Source organism: Toxorhynchites rutilus, chromosome 1 (genome assembly GCF_029784135.1).
Source record: "Toxorhynchites rutilus septentrionalis strain SRP chromosome 1, ASM2978413v1, whole genome shotgun sequence".
Taxonomy (NCBI): Eukaryota; Metazoa; Arthropoda; class Insecta; order Diptera; family Culicidae; genus Toxorhynchites; species Toxorhynchites rutilus.
This window is the reverse complement of record NC_073744.1, coordinates 13,863,966-13,883,167: the sequence shown is the minus strand read 5'-3', so window position 1 is coordinate 13,883,167 and position 19,202 is coordinate 13,863,966. Positions and strand designations below refer to the sequence as shown.

Below are 19,202 nucleotides of genomic sequence, written 5' to 3'. Positions count from 1 at the left end.
TGCAAAACGTGTAGCGCAAACAAACCCGCGCTTTCTAGTAGTAATTTTCATGTTGAACGCTAGAGGCCGGGCGGTGATAATTTAACGAGCAGTCGCAGATTTAACGAGATAATTTTAAGTTAGGAGGTCGTGCGTCTTTGTCCTCACATTCACTGCACACAATTGTTGTGACAATTTTTTGCAACTTTCACGCTCACGCCACATTGGCCCCCCCATCCAGCCTACTGCGTGCGAGTGCGATGACGTTCACGGTTCGGCGGCGCAGATTGTGTCGTGTATTTTCAGCCATCCCGCTGGGATGCGACTTTTGTCGGTCATAAATTGAATTGACGTCAGTGGATAATTTATTCGGCAGATTACGCGACGCATAAGTGGAGGATGCTGGCCGCGGCGGCGTCTCAGAACAATAGACATATTTCATTTGTTCCGGCCGCCGTAGTTTACATCATTTTGTTTGTCTTTCCCACCGACTGTCACAGGCTGATGTTAGCGATATAATACAACACGAATGATTAAACGTGGAAATATCCAGGCTTGGTTCACAGATTTCGCGTTAAAAGATGCAAAACAGCCCTAAAATCTTTTCAGATCTTACGGGAACAAACATATGACTTGGGAATATAACTGAATGACAATAAATAATATATTCATCCAACAGAAAACGTCCTGTCTCGAAGAAATTAGTTTTAGGAAGGAACATGTAAACTGGATATTTGCGAGTACAGGGTGTTCAATAAGTTCGACTACATTTTAAAATACATACAAGATATTCTTTTCTGCGTCTATTTTTATTGAGGCAATTCATATTGAGAGAACCTTTACGACATATTAGCTAGGAGTACCTGCACAACTTGCATCTTCTTGACTGATATTTAAATCTGATGCACACCAGGACACTTCCGTCAAACTTATTCAAAATGTCCGATAGTTTGGTACCTGCGGCAAGTTTCCTCCTTTGCAGGGCACATTTGAGCTTGTGATGGACATATCCATAAAAACCGCACAAAGAACATTTTCTTATTTTCGACTCTGCTTAGTTTGGCGAAGAACCAACCGATGGTGCGATTCTTAGTTTTTGTTGTTTTCCAAACTGAACAAACTGACGTTTCTGTGTATACACACTTCGATCTGGTTGCGATCTTTTACTTCAGTAAGTTTTACTTCGATGTCATTCTCGAGAATTTTGCGTTGCAGTTCTTGTGATGTACACCCTTCAACAACGACGTCTATAAGCATTATCTCCCCAATACCGCTCCTGACCTCCAAAGCGTATTTCTCAAGTCTACACTCCATTATCCCTGTAACCGTTGGTTCCAAGCGCAGTTTGAGCTCCACCCAAATTTCAAATAGGGGAAATGAGGGGGGAATTTGGACCTCCTAAGCAAATCGCCTAATATTTCCAAACCAATACAGTCTAAATAAAAAAATGTCACATTGTACACTAAGCTACACTTCTTTTCTCTCAATCAATGATGTTTAATCATTATATCAAGCTTCAAATTACCAAATATATCATAAAATAAAAATAGATAATTTTTGGACATTGAAATTTGATGCGGGGTGATTTGGTCCTGTGTGTGTTTCATCGAGAAAAACATACTTATGTTTTTGTAAATTATTTTGGGATGTCATTACAATCAGAAACAGTGTTCTGGGATCGATACCAGGTGTCTTGGCCAGAGTCCCGACCAGAAAAATTGCATTGAGACCATTTCGAATTCTGAATGCAAACAATGTTATTTATTGTTATCAAACTTACAGTTTCGCTGCATCAAATTGTTCCTCTTCTGTAGACGAACAGAACTTTACTGTACAATACACGAATAGTTTGTTTAATCAGCGGGAAAAATCATAAAACTACGATCGGAAAACTCACTTTTTTTTGACAATCAAGGTCAGGGATGGTAAAAAATCACATTCAACGATCAATGAATAAGTATATCCCTCTAGTCGGATGTTTTTAAATCACCCCCAGCAGGCGAGGCTCTTTTATTCTTCATATGTACACAGAGAGAATACTTGGAACGGTGAGCTACCAAGATCTCAAAAAAGCAATATGAGAGCGGAATCCCCACTGCTTGCACTCTCGAAGCATTACTTCTACTACTCAAGTTTTATCGTGAGTGCAAGCCACAAACGATTAATCCCATTCCATAGAGCGGATGATGAGTTCTTGATCGGAAAGTGTAACAAGAGACGATCAACTGAAATCTTACGACACTCATCGAGGGATTTTTAGTTCTCTATTGCACAGACCGCAGTGAGTGGCTGACTCAGTCTCGTGTCGATTTTATTTTGCTGTCGTCTCCCGCCCGATAAACTGCAGACGGGTAATGGATGCAATTGATTAATTTTATTACCAGCAGATTTGGGCGAATCTCATCCCGCCCAAAATCGGTTTTAGATTCCAATAATTCTGAACATTCACATTTCTCTCCAAATAATTTTACCAATAGTAATTCAATTAGTGACTTCACGAAACACCTTTCAAATTCGATTGAATTTCAGACCCTTTTTTATTTTGTGGATAAAACGGATCATATATTTGGTTAATTCAATTCTGTGTGGTTACGTTCTTCGTTGCGAATAAATGTAATGAAATAGTATGGACGTATGATATTCATGTATCGTGGACTTCCGACATATGTGACAGTAGATTTATCGAACGACTAATGTTTTTTTATATCCCTTCAAACTTGTTGCATCTCTCAAGTGCACATACTGCTTTGACCGCAGATTTGCATGGTTGAATCTGGTTAATTTTAGGTATTCAGTCTTCATATTGTCGAATGAATACTGTTGGAACAATAGGTATCGCAGCAAATGATTATCAACATCCTACCTTATCATCAAACGGTATGCGAATAATTTCAGTGAACTGACGGCATTGGAATATATGCTTTGTGAGGACCACACAATTACTATCAGAGCGAATAAACGTCCGACTGGAAGTCATGAACATCAATTCAATGTGCCCAAGATAAATATATCCTTTGAAGGTCATTAACCTTTCTAAAGATGGTCAGATGGAATATATTCCAATGTCGTCTGGAATAACCTGTCCTACACCTTATGATCGTAATATTGTTTTTGCTATTATTCTGATGTTTCATAACACGGCACTCTATTGATTATTCGCCGAAAATGAATAAAAAATATCCTTGAAGTTAGCCTACGGTTTTAGTAGCAGTGCAATATGGTGAGCCAGTCTCAGGATAAGAAAACATTTAAAAATAAAGCTTTTTTTTTGAATGAATCAATAGTAAAACAAAACGTCAAAAAATTTCTCAGCTTTGTGATAGCAGATAATCATTATCCATTTGAGTTGTATGAGTATTCCATCCCCCCACAAACTGTGGATAGTCTATCTGCATACAAATTATGTAGAGTGCCACAATCCAAAAAAATTATGAGCAAATATTTACGTGCTTAAACAAAAAAACACATGTTGACATATTTGCGCTAATTTATGTTTTTTGATTAATTCAAGGTAATCAAGGTCATTTCTAGACACCAGTTTACTCGGCCCCGAAAAAAGAGGTCTGTATTTGGGCAGGCGGAAAAATATATCTCGCAAGACCACGTGTTCGATGTCGTAATAGCCTTGGCCAATAACGCATTTACATTAACTCATAAAATTAGTGATTTGAGGGGGATTATTGTTTGTAGTCTCTTGATTAATTTAAACACCATCTGAGAAATCCTCTGTGAAACATGAAACATTAAAGTCGTCCTATCTGCTGTAGCGCATTTTTTATTTTACCCAGTTTCATCGAAGTAAACGCGCTCGGAAAGAAAAATTGAACGCCCGGACGAGAGAACGAGAATCGTACGTCATAGAGACACTCATTCCCATGGAGCAAAGTCTTGTTAGGAGTTGAAAACAAAACGAGGAAGGAGAGTAACTCAATTATTCGAACTAGTTTCAGTCTAGCAATGCTTTGGTCAACTCAGAGTTACCAAGGGAAAATCATTTGGTTATGATGGGTGAGGATTAATAGTTAGTCGCAGTTTGCACAGATTGCGATCTGTGCAGTTTGCGATTAATCGTAAATCACATCATGCTCCCTTGTTTTCCATCCTTGATCAAGGTGCTTGCTGTGTTCATACTACCGTTTCCCTCCACCCGTTAAATTTTACCAAAGTTTTTTTACGTTAGGTTCATACGGTTCAACAATCGAAGGAGATGACATTATAAAAAAAATAAAGTTGAGCCGTATTTTTTGAGATAAAGGAGTGGTCCAAATCACCCCGCATGTCCAAATCCCCCCAACTTACCCTATATATACAAATAAATTCATTCCTTGCCGCCGGTTGCTGGATAATATTGTCCCACTCACAAACAGTTTGAGTCTTGGGTAAACAACACCCACCGCGCTTCACTGTCCAGTTGACCTATCGTCAATTAACGGGGTTACCAACTAAATAGGCAGAGGAAAAAACATTGCTTCCTCCACACATACAAAAAAACAGAAAGCTCGATAAGAAAAAGGCAGTGCCGGGAAACGGCTTCAACCTATTAAGGTAGTAAGAATTTCGCGCCCGAACTAATTAAATTGGAAATTTGAAAAAAAGATAGAAAGTGTGAAGAGAGGTGAAAGAGGAATACATACAGGAAGTTTCAAGAAATTGGGAATGCCGGGCCTCCTAGCCACGGTCATCATTCTAGGCCATTACGCACTAGAATTTTTTTTTTTTCAATATTACATTTACCAGAATCTAGATTTTGAGCTCTCTCCAGAACACTGATTCATGTACATTAGAACTCCGATTATCCGATAGCTTGTCACTCAATTTCAGGCTTCTCATATATATGAATGAGTTGTCACTAGTCGCCGCTTGGTGGCACTCAATAAAAATTTTTATGCACGTGCTCTCTCGATTCCACCAATCAAGATCATCAGGTATATTCAACTCAAAAGTGAAGGTTATTCATATTCAATGTAAACTCTATAGGACCCTACAACCAGGGGAAGCTTCCCACGTGGCGCACACAAAACTCCCTAACTCCCCTTTCTTCGAAACCAGATTCCTTTGTCTCGCGATTATTTCGATAATTCGATTCCCGAAACCCTGGCATGATAATGTAGGACGCTGACCACTCGGCCACGGGAGCACGGCATTCACCTTAGATCTCGTGAATACCCCCTAAGCCCGTACTTAGGTACACGGTACCTATCGCCATTCGCCCATAAAAATAGTGCCACCTAGTGGCGGGTGTCGGTGCTTCGCGCATGGGGATAGCGTCGTCTCGGCGTTCTGAGTGTGGCATGAAGCGGGGGACCATCACGCTCATCCACGCTCAGGTATTTCCCTTTTTTATATTTTTTTATTCAATATTCGATACAAGACGCACTAGTTTTGTGCATCTCATGCACTTACAACGACAGGTACAATACGGCCCTCCAAACCATCACCGACGCGGCGCTCTGGAACCGCGGGATGTTTATGTGGGACGGATGGATGCTGGCCAAGGTCGGCGCCCACAGTCGATCATTCAGGCCATTGTGCGACTGTTGCAAGACAAAGAATATCTCATCAGAAAACACGAACTCCTGATCTGCGTGCTGCGAAAGTATCAGTTTGGATCTGTCCAACCTCTTCTTCGTTGTAGCTTTCGTTACCCCGTGAAGCTTGCGTTTCTTGCACGGCTTGTATCACAGCTCCTTCGTCATGATGATGTGGGCACTCCCGATCGACACATCCAGCTCAGTTGCGGTCTTCCGGAGCGAGCGGTTCATTTCAGGCTCCCTCTCCACCTTGATGACTGTTGGCATCCTCGCCGAACGCGGCCGCCCGGATCTTGCCCGTCTCCCGGTACCGACGAATGATGGTATAGATAAAATTCCACTTCACCCCGTGGAATTTCAACCGCCGCTCACCTATCGCAAACAACTTTACTACGACGTCGCGGTACTCCTTCATCGTGCGCGGTAAACAAACAACAAATGACAGCAAGTCGACACCGTGTGTGTCGGTTAGCCTATATATGAGGCTGAAGCTGAAACCAATGCACATAATGCACATGGTGCGCACCTACACAACGATGAAAATTTGTATTCGAACTTATTGAACACGTTATTCATCGCACGTATTCTGTATCAAACTTCAATCGCGACGGCGGAGAGTTATCTTTTGGAAACCGAACGAACTCCTCTAAAAACAATAGTGCCGATGATATATTCCGTTATTCATCGAAATTTGATAAAAAAAATGGAAATTATCATTGTCGTAGATGTGCGGAAGGTATAATAGTTATCCTCGAAACCATCAATCAGCAATCGAATTTCGATTTTGTATGAAAACGGCGATCCTTTGAATGTTTTCAAATACGAGGAAAACGGTAATTGAATGAAACTCATCTCATTGAAGTTCTGCTTGTCTTATCATTGAGATAAATTCTTGCTGTTGATTATGTTTGATAAAACCAACCAGAAATGTTTACCCATGTGGCAACGGAAATGTAACTAAAGTTTACAACTTTATAACTGTCCATCCAAGGATGATAAGTAATTTACGACCGAAATAGAACAAACAAAAACAAATTTCCGAAATGTTCCTAGCCTCAAAAGAGACTTTGTGGCACATTTTACCTCTCCGCAGCATGCCGTCCATCATTCTGTTCGGCGTTATCTCAATATTTCCACATAATTAACTAAGAGGTGCTATATACCTCCATATCTGTGCGGGTACCATGAAAACGAAAAAAACAAAAAAACACCATCCAACGAGGTCTATGATCCATTGAAATGCATTCGTTCCTCACGGGGGAAAAACACCTGTTTTGTCTACGCTTTTATAAACGCGCACAATGTTATGCTGAATTCCCACGAAAATAGTAGATGGCCACGCTCCGAATGATTTGATATCTCTTGATTCGCCGATGCGAAAGTAACCGGCGATGCATTGAACAGCTATATCGTGTAACGAGTGTCAGGCTTTTTTGTTAAATCAATGAATTTATGTTAATGTGGGGTGATGCGCAAACCACAGGCTGTGCTCAAAGGGTGGTCAATCCAGCCAGATACGAGTTTTGTCAGATTGTAGCAAGAGTCGTTGAAATCTCCGGTCTGTATCGAAACTATTTGTACCCTAGCTCTGGTTAATATTGCGATCCTGTGAACATCCAAATCAATACTCTGTTGAAATTGGATTTTAACATGTGATAAAAATGTCTCCACCTCCCACCCAACCCAAGAATACACGTTGCATACGGTCTCGGCAGAAGATACAAGGTGTGGGTCATCTTTTGTTTGCTTGCAATTGCTTCATTGGTCCAACGCTGGACACAGGGCCGGCCTGTATGTGTCACTGGAAAATAAACAGAGTTTGCTGACTCACTTTCAACTCAGACGGTCGTACAAGTCGTACGTACGGGTTTAGTGAGAATAGTAAGTTTAAGTGGTATGCAGTTGGCCGCATTATTATTCTCAAACAGTGTACGATTTTACTCCCGTTATTTGAAAACAGATTGCGTGTGCGTTCAACATCTCTCCAGATTCAATGAAGACGAGAGGAAACAAAGTTGGCGCCGATGCTTAGAAGAGCGCTTACAGTGAAGACATGAGAGAAAGCATTGTTTGGTACGATCAGTTCATAGATAAGAACAGACCATCATAATATGGAATAATTCGATTCGAACGTCGTTTGCTCATTTATAGATAAACGACAGTATCCTTGAAAAGGATGAAATTATTCTATTCAAGATTTAAACAATTTTTTTTTGGGGATGTGGATGTCTCCAAGCTTCTCATCCGCGCTATGCCCCATGCTATTACTCGCGGTTAAACCCAAAGAGCGGGTATTTGTCTCTCATTCTCATTCAACTTGGTTCAAACTTTTCACGGCTTAACCACTCGTCAGCTCTCAAATCTCATTCAGTGTGCATCCGTCGCACGAAGCGTTTGAACATAAAATTTTAATTCCAAAAGAAGAACGATAAAATCCGAGCGCGCTTGTGTGAGCCATCTGTCTGTTTGAAAATAAGCCTAAGAGTTAGCAATCATCTTCAAGCTGAAAAACGATCAGCGTTACGCGTTGGACACTCTTGTGGACACTCTGAAGCCTGTAGTGAACGAAATGCATATCCAACCGAGTTCGCCCAACTCGTCCCATTCGGAGGACGATGCTGCGACCAAAATTCAGGCTGGCTTCCGCGGCTATCGGGTGCGCAAGCAGATGAGGCAGAATAAATCCACCAGTGGCACGAGCGGTGTTGGTGGCTCCTCTGTGGCTGGCCAACAGCGATCGCCAAAGGCGGGCAAGAAACATTCAGCGAGTCTGGAGGACAACTCGGCTACAAAAATTCAGGCGGGAATTAGAGGATTTCTGGTGCGTAAACGGCAGAAGATGGCCACCGAAGCGGCCACCAAGATTCAAGCCGGTTTTCGTGGGTTCAAAACGCGGAAGGAGTTAAAAACAAACAAAAAGGAAAAGTGATCGACGCGAACAATCCAACAATGTTCTAATAGTCGATAGATGCATATTTTTATTACCTAGTTAAGATAGTGTGAAGAAATAGTATACATGAAATGATATTGTGTATATGTAGCAATAGGTCTTGAAACTGTGTCACACATATGATCAACCTATAAGGTGCGGCAGCGAACTCTTGCGCGTTGCCATTGTTGGAAACAAGATTCAAAAGGCCACAACAAATTGTACATAAAAGGTCAAGGAGTTTGTGAAAGCGATCGTATCAGAGAGTGATCTGACACAAAAAAGTGCAACCGTACCCCCAGCTGCTATTGGGATGATGTAAGAATAGAAGAATAAGGAAAAACAAGTGCTTCCAGTCAGGTTTTTGGATCCGCTTTTATTTACCTCCCACCCCCGCGTAGACATGACCGACTCACTGCTGATCACATATTCTGGCAGAGATCAACAGTGCTCGTCGTGTAAATGTGTAGGGTAGTACAAACATTTTATCTTCGTTGAAATGTTCAGTGCGCCCCACTGTATCGATATGTTTTTTTCGAATAAGTATTATTTCATCTATGTCTGCTTTTCTGAATGGGAGAAAACACACCATTCTAGTCTATATTTAGGGCTTGGGAAATGGATACTGCCTCGTTTGGAGATCGCACTGTTTTTTTCCCTCGGAACACAATACATACAGTGGATGGAAGGTGCCGCACCCATATTTTACCAGTGAAAGCATTCGCTTTTATGTTCTTTATGTTTTGGTTATTGTTATTATTTTGTTCCATGATATAGATGGATAGTTGTAGCTAGTAGAGATAGTTGTGAGTTTTCCACTTTTCTTTCCTTGTGTGTGATAACTGATTTGAAAAAAGGTATTTACAAAAAAATACAAATAAACGCTAGTGATTCAGAAGTAGCTTTTGCTAAAACATATACGATGATAGGAATGATATCTTTATACAAATAATTTTTACAAATTTCAATAAAATGTAGCTTTAAATACTATAACTATTGGCGTTTTATGTTGCACATCACGAAACCCTTCAGAATTATTTCAATTCCATTCCAACTGTGGCTTGATGTGATGAGTGTGTTCAGGTTGTCTTCAGAACAGGGAAATGCGTCTCAATTTCTGTTTCATATTGGTTGAAAATGTAGATCGATTCAAACTTGCATCAAATCCTAGATTACTTGGCGTTTTTCATAGCATCTTCTGCTTTAGTAGCACTCAATTTAATCGAAAAGAAGAAAGTGTCCTGTTTGCATGATCGAAATAGGAGAAGTTCCTCCGAATATCAAAGTTCTGGTCTTTGAGAAGCGTTTCACCGTGATCCCTTTTAGCATACAGAATTTAACCCTTCAACGAGCCATGAGAACTAGGCATGTAAACAACGCAAACTACAATACAACGGCATGTTTACATGCTAAAATACACAAAAAAAAACTTTCCAATACGCAAAATTGGGAGTTGTTAACATCAAAATGGCTCCAAAATTAATAGTTTTCTTTAATTTTTCCGAGCTTAAAAAATCAGGCATGTTGCTAGATATCAGAACCAGTTACCACATAAGGCTAGAAATGATAATTTATTGTTAAAGAAGAGAAAGCAATAAAATCGTTCGTGGCAATATAGTTGCCACTACCCGTAAAAGGGTGCGAAAACTATCTTGAGTTTTTCAAGGTTGCACAGAATCCCGCCTAAACCAAACCACGAGCCTCCACCGAAGTTCCTGGTTGAAAAATACTGTTACTCCTTCCGTTAATCACGCCAGTACACGTTGAAACCATCAGGACAGACTCCGCCAACAAATTGGCGGAGAGTGTGGATAAATATATCATCGACAGGACTATCATCGAGTCAACGAAGCCTGTTGTACCTAAAGGGTGTGTCACATCAAATTGCATCACGGAAAAAACGCTGTAGAAATTCGCCCAGTAGACCGATCCTTTTGAAAATTTTAGACAGTAAAATAAAAACTATTAAACAACTTTTGGCATTTTCTTCTTATTCATACTTCGAGCCCAAGCCCGTATGCTCGCACCTTCCTCTTTACCCCGTCCATAAGGTTCTGTACAACGTCAGGTTGTAGTTTTTTTTTGAACAGAAATCCATTTTCTCTTGAAGTCCGCCTCCGATTTGACAACTTTTGGGTTCTTCCGGAGGGCCTGCTTCATAATCGCCCAATATTTCTCTATTGGGCGAAGCTCCGGCGCGTTGGGCGGGTTCATTTCCTTTGGCACGAAGGTGACCCCGTTGGCTTAGTACCACTCCAACACGTCCTTTGAATAGTGGCACGAAGCGAGATCCAGCCAGAAGATGGTCGGGCCCTCGTGCTGCTTCAATAGTGGTAGTAAGCGCTTCTGTAGGCACTCCTTAAGGTAAACCTGCCCGTTTACCGTGCCGGTCATCACGAAGGGGGCGCTCCGCTTTCCGCAAGAGCAGATCGCTTGCCACACCATGTACTTTTTGGCAAACTTGGATAGTTTCTGCTTGTGAATCTCCTCCGGAACGCTGAATTTGTCCTCTGCGGAGAAGAACAACAGGCCCGGCAGCTGACGAAAGTCCGCTTTGACGTAGGTTTCGTCGTCCATTACCAGGCAATGCGGCTTCGTCAGCATTTCGGTGTACAGCTTCCGGGCTCGCGTCTTCCCCACCATGTTTTGCCTTTCGTCGCGGTTAGGAGCCTTCTGAACCTTGTATGTACGCAGGCCCTCCCGCTGCTTGGTCCGCTGGACGAATGAACAAATTCAGCTTATTGGCGACATCCCGGACCGAACTTCTCGGATCACGTCTAAACTGCTTAACTAAGCGCTTGTGATCTTTTTCACTGACGGAGCATCCATTTTTGCCGTTCTTCACCTTCCGGTCGATGGTTAGGTTCTCTGCTGACCGTGGATTGGACGATTCCCAGCATCTTACCGATGTCCCGATGTGACAACTCCGGATTCTCGAAATGAGTGTACAAGACTAATTCACGACGCTCTTTTCGTTCGACGACATTTTTCCAAATTTACGAAAAATTGACAGTGAAGCATGGCCAACGTGATCTATACACTCTTAACTGATTATAAAACCAAAGCTGAAGATATAATTCCTAAAAATTAAATTTCTACAGCGTTTTTTCCGTGATGCAATTTGATGTGACACACCCTTTATTTGAGAACGAGAAAGTGGAACACAGAAGGTTGATGAACATTATGCAACGCACAGACGGGGCCAATTGTCTATACTGTAGTGCAGCGGTAGAGACGATTGTACACAAATACAGCGAATGCCCACGAGTGGCAACGGCGTAGACGTTTGTTCAAAATAAATTAAAATTGGTTGGCTAAACCCATCTTTTGAGGATTTTTTTTTATCCAGTTCATTTATTTGTAAGGCTCAATCGCATAAGCTTTGCGGAGCCGCTAATTCAAGGTTTGTTTATACAAAGTTTCAACTAATTTCTATGTTTAGTAGGATTCGACCGAATACTCGCGGTTTACTCGAGGTTAAAAGGGCAACATTTTTGTGGGACGGGTCAGGTTGGGGATATGGATATGAGGTATCGTTGTCTCAACCGAGGGTTACATCTTTTGAGGATGTGGGACGACCAACACTACAAAATGCCGGATATACTACACGGATAAAGTTCTTAAAAAAACAGTGATAACACATGTAGATTTTGTAAATAGTATTAACAGCAGCATCGATATAAATGCGTTGGATTTCTTGTTAAATTTGAATCAATAACATCCTTTCAGAATTGATGCGATTATTGTAAAGAAGCTATGAAAGAAACAAAACTTTGACCATCTAAAAAAAACAGGACCATTCAAATTGATTTTTTTTTCTTTGCTGAAAATAACCTAGGAAAGTTAGCAAAAATTGAAGAACTTTTCGATATGGTATATGGCTACATGTATTCTTTTCAAAACATTCAAAACATATCATGTCCCACTGTCGGTTTATGTGAGCTTTGGCAAAAATTTAGACGTCTTTCGATGTGATATGGTTTAAGATTAGTAGCTTTCCGCTTTTTCACCCTCTTTATGTAATACCTTTTTACCAAAACTTGACGAATTGTGTCTCGGGAAACATTTAAATTCGGAGATTGCTTTATTTGCATAAGCGATTCTGATTTATTCGAAGCTTTTCCAACTATTTCCCGCTTACCCCGGCCAGAAAGCTTCGATTTACGTGGAGCTCTCTCTTGTTCTTACCGTATCCTTGAGGATTCGCCAAATAATTGAGCGTTACTCACGGAGAGAAAAAAAAGGACAAATCGATGCATTTCACCAAGAAAATGTTGGTTTCAGAGAAATTGCTCGTTGGATTGGACGATAAGCACATGAGCACTTTTTTCGTCGGCATTTTCCAGATTCATTGATCAAAACAATCAACCCATTGCGGTCGTATTTAATTTAGGCATGGGTGTATTGGTCGGAGTTATTTTTCGTTGAAAAAGCAGTGATACATGCAAGATTATGAAAAATATACATTTTTTTATTTTTTTTTGTGAACTATATACACTGGAGTAGCTTTTTACGTGGGGGATATGTTCCGCGTAAAAAAACCGCGTAAATTCCAAAAGCCGCGTAAAAATAAACCGGGTAGTTTTCTACCCGGTTGTATCTTTCTGTATCTCCTTTTATTTCTCAGCTACTAATCAGTGATAAAATACGAAGATATTTGGTGAAAAGTCACATCAATTAACATATTGAATTTTTTCGCGGTTGATACCGGTAAATTCCGACATCCGCGTAAAAATAAAACGCGTAAATCCCAAAAACCGCGTAAAAAAAGTCGCGTATAAAAAAACGCGTAAAAAGCGACTAAATTTCGAAATCCGCGTAAAAAAACAGCGTAAATTCCGAAATCCGCGTTAAAAAAACCGCGTAAATTCCAAAAACCGCGTAAAAAAGTCGCTTAAAATAAAACCGCGTATAAAAAATCCGCGTAAAAAGCGACTTCAGTGGCGACTATATTAGGGTGGCAGCGAAAATGGTCATGTCAAATTTAAAAAACCGACCATGTACATTTTGTTTATTGGCCCAAAAAAATACCTGTGCATAGTTTCAGCTCAATCGGACATGATTTAGGAGTGCCTCAAAGCTCTCAAAGTTTTGATTTTTTAATCCTCGAAAATCTTCCAAGGGAGGAGGAAAGTATCTCAAAAATATCACACGTTGCAAGTAATGCGCGTGAACACTATGAATCACGGAGCTCAGAAGGAAAGGTGTGTAAGTAACTTGATCGATTCTCTCTTCATCAACTATTTCTTTCGTTAAGAACTCTGCTGCAAAAACGTTCCAATTTGAGTTTACTATAAAAACCGATAGATTAGGTTCTAACCTAACCTGTCCAAATTGTCAAATACAGCTAGGAAAGTGTTTGAGAGAGGAAATCGAATATGTGACTTGCACCCAGTGTTGCCATATTTTAATCTGTACCAGAGGGGTTAAAAATCTTTCTCATCTGTTTCCAAAAATGTGTACCATCGAAAATATTTGTTGTAGAGAAAAAAAAATGTATTAGCATGAAAAAAATATTCATTTATTTACTACAAATACTACATTTACATTTGCAAGTCATTCGTGTGTTTGATGATGCTTATACATAGTTTTTTTTCTGAATCTAAATTGCATACTACCATTTATTAAAATTTTCGAACTGCCGCCACGATGTTTGACCAAATCCCTTCGGTCTTTAAATAGCGTTCATCGTAATGTTGCTGAGCCTACTTCGAAGCTTATTTTTGTTCTGGTTATAACCAGGAAAACAGTTCCCTCGACAGTTCCCGAATAATGAGGCATAGTGAGAACGTTACAAACAAGGTATCGAAGCGCCGAAAATGCGAGCGAACCGTCGATTCTTTTTAGGCATCCGATTTTTGTCCACCAACTCTGCCAATGCTCGTTTCCTGAAACTATGATTTACTTACGGAGTAATTTTATCTCCAGGGTACGGAATTAATTCTCCACTTCTCACACATTCCCATTGCAGAATCCTGGAAACGCTTTTAACACAACGATAATGCTTGTAAAATTGGAAAAGTTCTGGGATTTAACATTGCCACGGGGATCGAACCCGAACACCCGGCATAATAATGTGAGACGCTAACCAATCGGCCACGGGTGCACAACCAGGTTGCTATTCTAACCTAAAAATTCTTGTCGTTTTTCAAATGATCTTTATTAGCATTGGACATTGAAACAACGTATGATTGCTCGCAGATATTAGTGAGAAAGATCAAATGGAAATCCTTAAGCTCTTCATGTAACATTGCATTGTAAATGCTTTTATGATCAGCAGAATCGAGCGATATTTCGGCGTAAAAGTCGTCATGTACCTCAATGATGCTTCGTTCAAATGCAACGATTTTCACGCGTGGAAAAATCTGTACCAATCTGTACTTTTTGACGAAAATCTGTACTCTGTACCGTACAGAATCTGTACCAAAAATGACGGAAAAATCTACCATTCCAGATAAATCTGTACGGGTGGCAACACTGATTGCACCTCTTTCTTTCAGAGCCCCTCAATTATCTGTTCGGCATCTCATTTGCTTCTATCGTCTTATCTCAATAATTTTCAATCTATTTTGATGCAATGCACACGAGCGTACTTTTTTCCTATTTCGATCTATCAAAATTGCGATTGTAAAAAAAGAGGAAAATTATTACATTCAACAAAATATTTACCGTAAATCATATCAGCAATAGTTTCATACTGGAAGACCAACTTAACAATTTGAGATAACATGAACCATATTCGGTATCTTTCAAATTGGCGATTCCAAATATTTACTCTCCGACGTGCGCATCTATGTTATATGGAGATGATATGTTTATGTTTAAACTGCTGGAAAAGCACCAGAAATACATTTTTCCTGAACAAACATACTTTTTTTATTGCGGGCAATAATCACACACCGGACATCCGGCTGGTTCTGGCTCATGCTCGTCTCCCAACCTCCAACGCGGTCAATAAAAGTATGGCAAATGAAGTTGCTCCTCGTAATATATTTTCGGTGTGATTTTTTTTTTGACAAACGAAAAACCCGTTCAAGTGCAAGTGCATTACCACACCATCAGCATCATCATCAGCATCACCGTTACTATTTCTTGTCATCCGGGTAAACGCTGCCAGCTGGTGTCAGTCGAGTGACGAAGCTGCGCTCCCTTCTCATTTCACCATCGTTAAAATAACGATGCGTCGGTTCGAATTTTGAAGGTTTCTGCCGGGTACCGGTCATTGGCATAGGGCGGGAAAATATGTGTGAAATACAGAGGCGTTGTGATAATTTTATTAGCCTAATGCACTTAGAGAACCTTTGTGGTTTTTCCGATTGGGGACATTGAAATGCTTCACAGCATTCCTTTGTTCCAGGCTCCATGTAGTTTAGAAGCTGACGTAGATTGACAAAGATTGGAATTTCATTCACATCATCCACTGGCGATCCTCCGTGGATATTGATCACAGCTGCGAGACCCACGAACAAATGTTATTTTCGGCCAGTCTCAGGAGATGCGCTCAATTTGAAATTATTAATTTGTTTTCGGAAATTTTCATCGTCCAGCAGAGAAGCAACCAGCTTAGGCATGCACACGGAAGGAACGCTAGAAAATGCCAAAACCACCACACCAAGGGTGTCAATTAATAGAACTCGAATCGCTGGAATGCTTTCAATCGGCTTCCTATCAATTCTAATAACGCGAGAATCATTCTTGGCACTCTCATGGACCGCAACCATTTGGGATGGATGTGTTTTCGCTCGGCACCGAACCAAAACGTGAAGTGATCGTCTATTTTTACGAGCCGCGAGAAAGAAAGATGTAATGAGGACGTTTTCCGCGCTCGGCTGCTGGTCCCTCTTTCCTGCGGGAAGTTTTCACTTGATCCTTTCAAATAGATGTGCTTCTCGGAGACTCAAGCAATACGAGTCACGGCGGTATTGCGTAGTTTTCCAATCAACGTATTGTCGCTCGATTGACACTGGCGGACAGCTTGGCGCGGTTTACTTTCGGAGTGAAACGTGTGGGAAAACAAAAACGAATCTCTTCTCTAACGACAAGCAACGTGAGCGCATTGTAGACGCTGACGGCTTTAAATTATGTTCGATTTTTTTCTCACGCATTTGATCACCAGAGAATGGATGAGCCATTATTAGGCATGGTAGAATGTACACATGATTGACGTGTCTCTACACCTGCGGCATCGTAGGAAAATTTCTGCGTCTGTCGGCTAATGAGGATAGGTACAAGTTTGACCTTGGCATTAAAGTGCTGTGCCAACTAGCAACGACATCCGTGGGCAAAGTGCCAAAATTGCACTTCCTGGAACATTGACTGAGCTTCTTCAAGTTTGTGGAATTTTAAGTAGATATTTTAGATTCATGTTCAGTTCAACATTCCAGTGTGCATTATCTCTCTTTTGGAGCATTCAACATTTGGACTTGACGCAGTCGCTCGTCATCGAATATTTTTCTATTATTTTTGAATTCAACTATGATGTTGCTGTATTATTAGATTATTGTATCACGCAATGGATAGAGAAACAAGTTATTAGCGTTATTAACACAAGTTAACAAGTTAATAATATTTGCTATATTATTAATATATCAAATGATTGAAAAAGTAGAAGGATCTGTGCCTAGAGGCACGGATGGAAACTTAACGTAAGACTTTGAGGACAATTGTTTTTAAATTGAGTTTTTGTAACTGTTCAGAAGTACAAAAATTTAACTCAAACATTTTAAAAACATTTTTGTTTGCAGGTGGTAAAAAAGTCTCATACAAAAATTGTTTATGAAGACAATTTTATATTATAATGAAAAAATTCAGCAACAGTGTTGGAATTTTATAGCCATATGGTTGAATGAAAGTCAGAAATACGTGTTTCAAGTAATTAAATAACATAATGTGAAAATTTTCATTCAAATTTCAAAATTTAAAAACCGGTTTCGTGTTTTCTATCTGATAGAGATTACACTAACGAGTTTGGGACCCAAATAATGGCCCTAATTTGAAGTCGCCACCAGACGTCGACACCATTGCGAATTACCCAGCTGTATGACACCCGCCATGTTTTTGGTGCCAACATCTCAAACATCAAAAGTATTTGTTTTCTTCAAAACAGCGATCCGGGTTGGCGGCGTTTTGCTTCGTTTACTAGTTTAGGGGAGCGTCAACGAATAGCTGATTTTCAGTCGGAATGAACGTTTTCAAAATTAAAATTATGAATGAAAATAAGCTTTACCATATCAAATTAGTATTCTAATTGAATTAAAAACATTTTTGTTTGCAGGTGGTGAAAAAGTCTCATACGAAAATTGTTTATGAAGACAATTCTATACTATAATAAAAAAAATCAGCAACAATTTTGGAATTGTATAGCCATATGGTTGAATGAAAGTAATTAAATAACATGATATGAAAATTTTCATTCAAATTTTAAAATTTAAAAACCGGCTTCGTGTCTTCTAATCTAATAGAGATTACACCAACGAGTTTGGTACACAAATTTTGGCCCTAATTTGAAGTCGCCACCAGACGTCGACACCATCGCGAATTACCAATTTACCATCATCTGACATATCGTGATGTCGATGATGAACTTTTACATCAGAGGGATAGTGAGATATGCGATGACGGTAGGTAGAGTGAGATAGCGATAATCGTGCCATACACCTGGAATTACCAATTTACCACCATCTGACATATCGTGATGTCGATGATGGACTTTTACAGCAGCGGGATAGGGAGATATGCGGTGACGGTAGGTAGAGTGATATAGCGATAATCGTGCCATACATCTGAGTGGTGTGCATTCTTTTTCTCCCTTTATTCTGCATTCAAGTGTAGCTGCACATATACATCCACCTGCTCACTCACACATCCATACACGATGGATGGTATTCAGACGGATTGCTATATCAAAGCAACCGTCGAACTCTCCCCTATCAAGTGCGAATGTGTTGAATGAACGTTTTCAGTGGTGAGCGTTCCCCGTGAACACTGTTGTTTAATTACGGGGCGATGGATATCTAAAGCGGACCTTACACGGTCAAATTTATTGACAATATGATGACATTTGAGAGCATAATGACAGCTGAACATGGCCGACAACGCAGAAATCCGGATTTTCTGATTTTCGGGCATCAATAGCGTGACATTTCATATGGATGCATGATGTTGACGTTTTACCTCACGGACTTCCAGACTGAGTTGCCAGATTTGCAAGCGGACATTTAATGTTTGTTAGTCTTTTTTGCGATTGCAATTAAAATTTATAAACTTCTGAAATTGTAGGAATCATAAATGAAAGCTTTTGGTTTGGAAAGCTGATATAGTAATTTACATTTAATGCGACATGCCGGAGAACCACTCAGTGTCGCACTGGAGGCGATTTGACCTGTAATTGGACATTGAAGATGAGAGTGGTACAGCGTCGACGTCTGGCGGGGAATGTCAATGTGGGGCCATAATTTGGGCCTGAACTCGATGTTTACAAAAATGTCTAACTAAACGTGTCGCATACAGGTCTGTCCAATTAGAAAAATGTCGCATTAAATGTAAATTACTGTACCTAAAATAGCAAAATACAGTACTTTCGCGATACAAATCCAAACCTCAAAGTAACTGACAATGTGATGGTGAGAGAGTGAATGAAAATTAACAACGTCTTAGGTATGTTTTTAACATTGAACTCGGTCATTCTTTGCGCTAGCGAGCGGGGCACCCACTTTAGTCTAAGTTGTGTGTTTCTTCACACTCCGCTATCAAATTTGGAGAAT

The 19,202-nt window shown here is 40.2% G+C and overlaps 1 protein-coding gene across 1 annotated transcript; it reads left to right on the top strand.

The window, feature by feature from the left end:
• Positions 1 to 7,866: 7,866 nt before the first annotated feature.
• On the top strand, positions 7,867 to 10,087 carry LOC129770542 (abnormal spindle-like microcephaly-associated protein homolog). The gene has a single exon (XM_055773441.1). It carries the CDS (start codon positions 8,080 to 8,082, stop codon positions 8,437 to 8,439), a length of 360 nt encoding a protein of 119 aa, XP_055629416.1. The 5' UTR covers positions 7,867 to 8,079; the 3' UTR covers positions 8,440 to 10,087.
• The last annotated feature ends 9,115 nt before the right edge of the window (positions 10,088 to 19,202 follow it).

Coding starts and splice junctions, on each gene's coding strand:
- LOC129770542 (XM_055773441.1), top strand. CDS start 8,080: ATGCATATCCAACCGAGTTCGCCCAACTCGTCCCATTCGGAGGACGAT.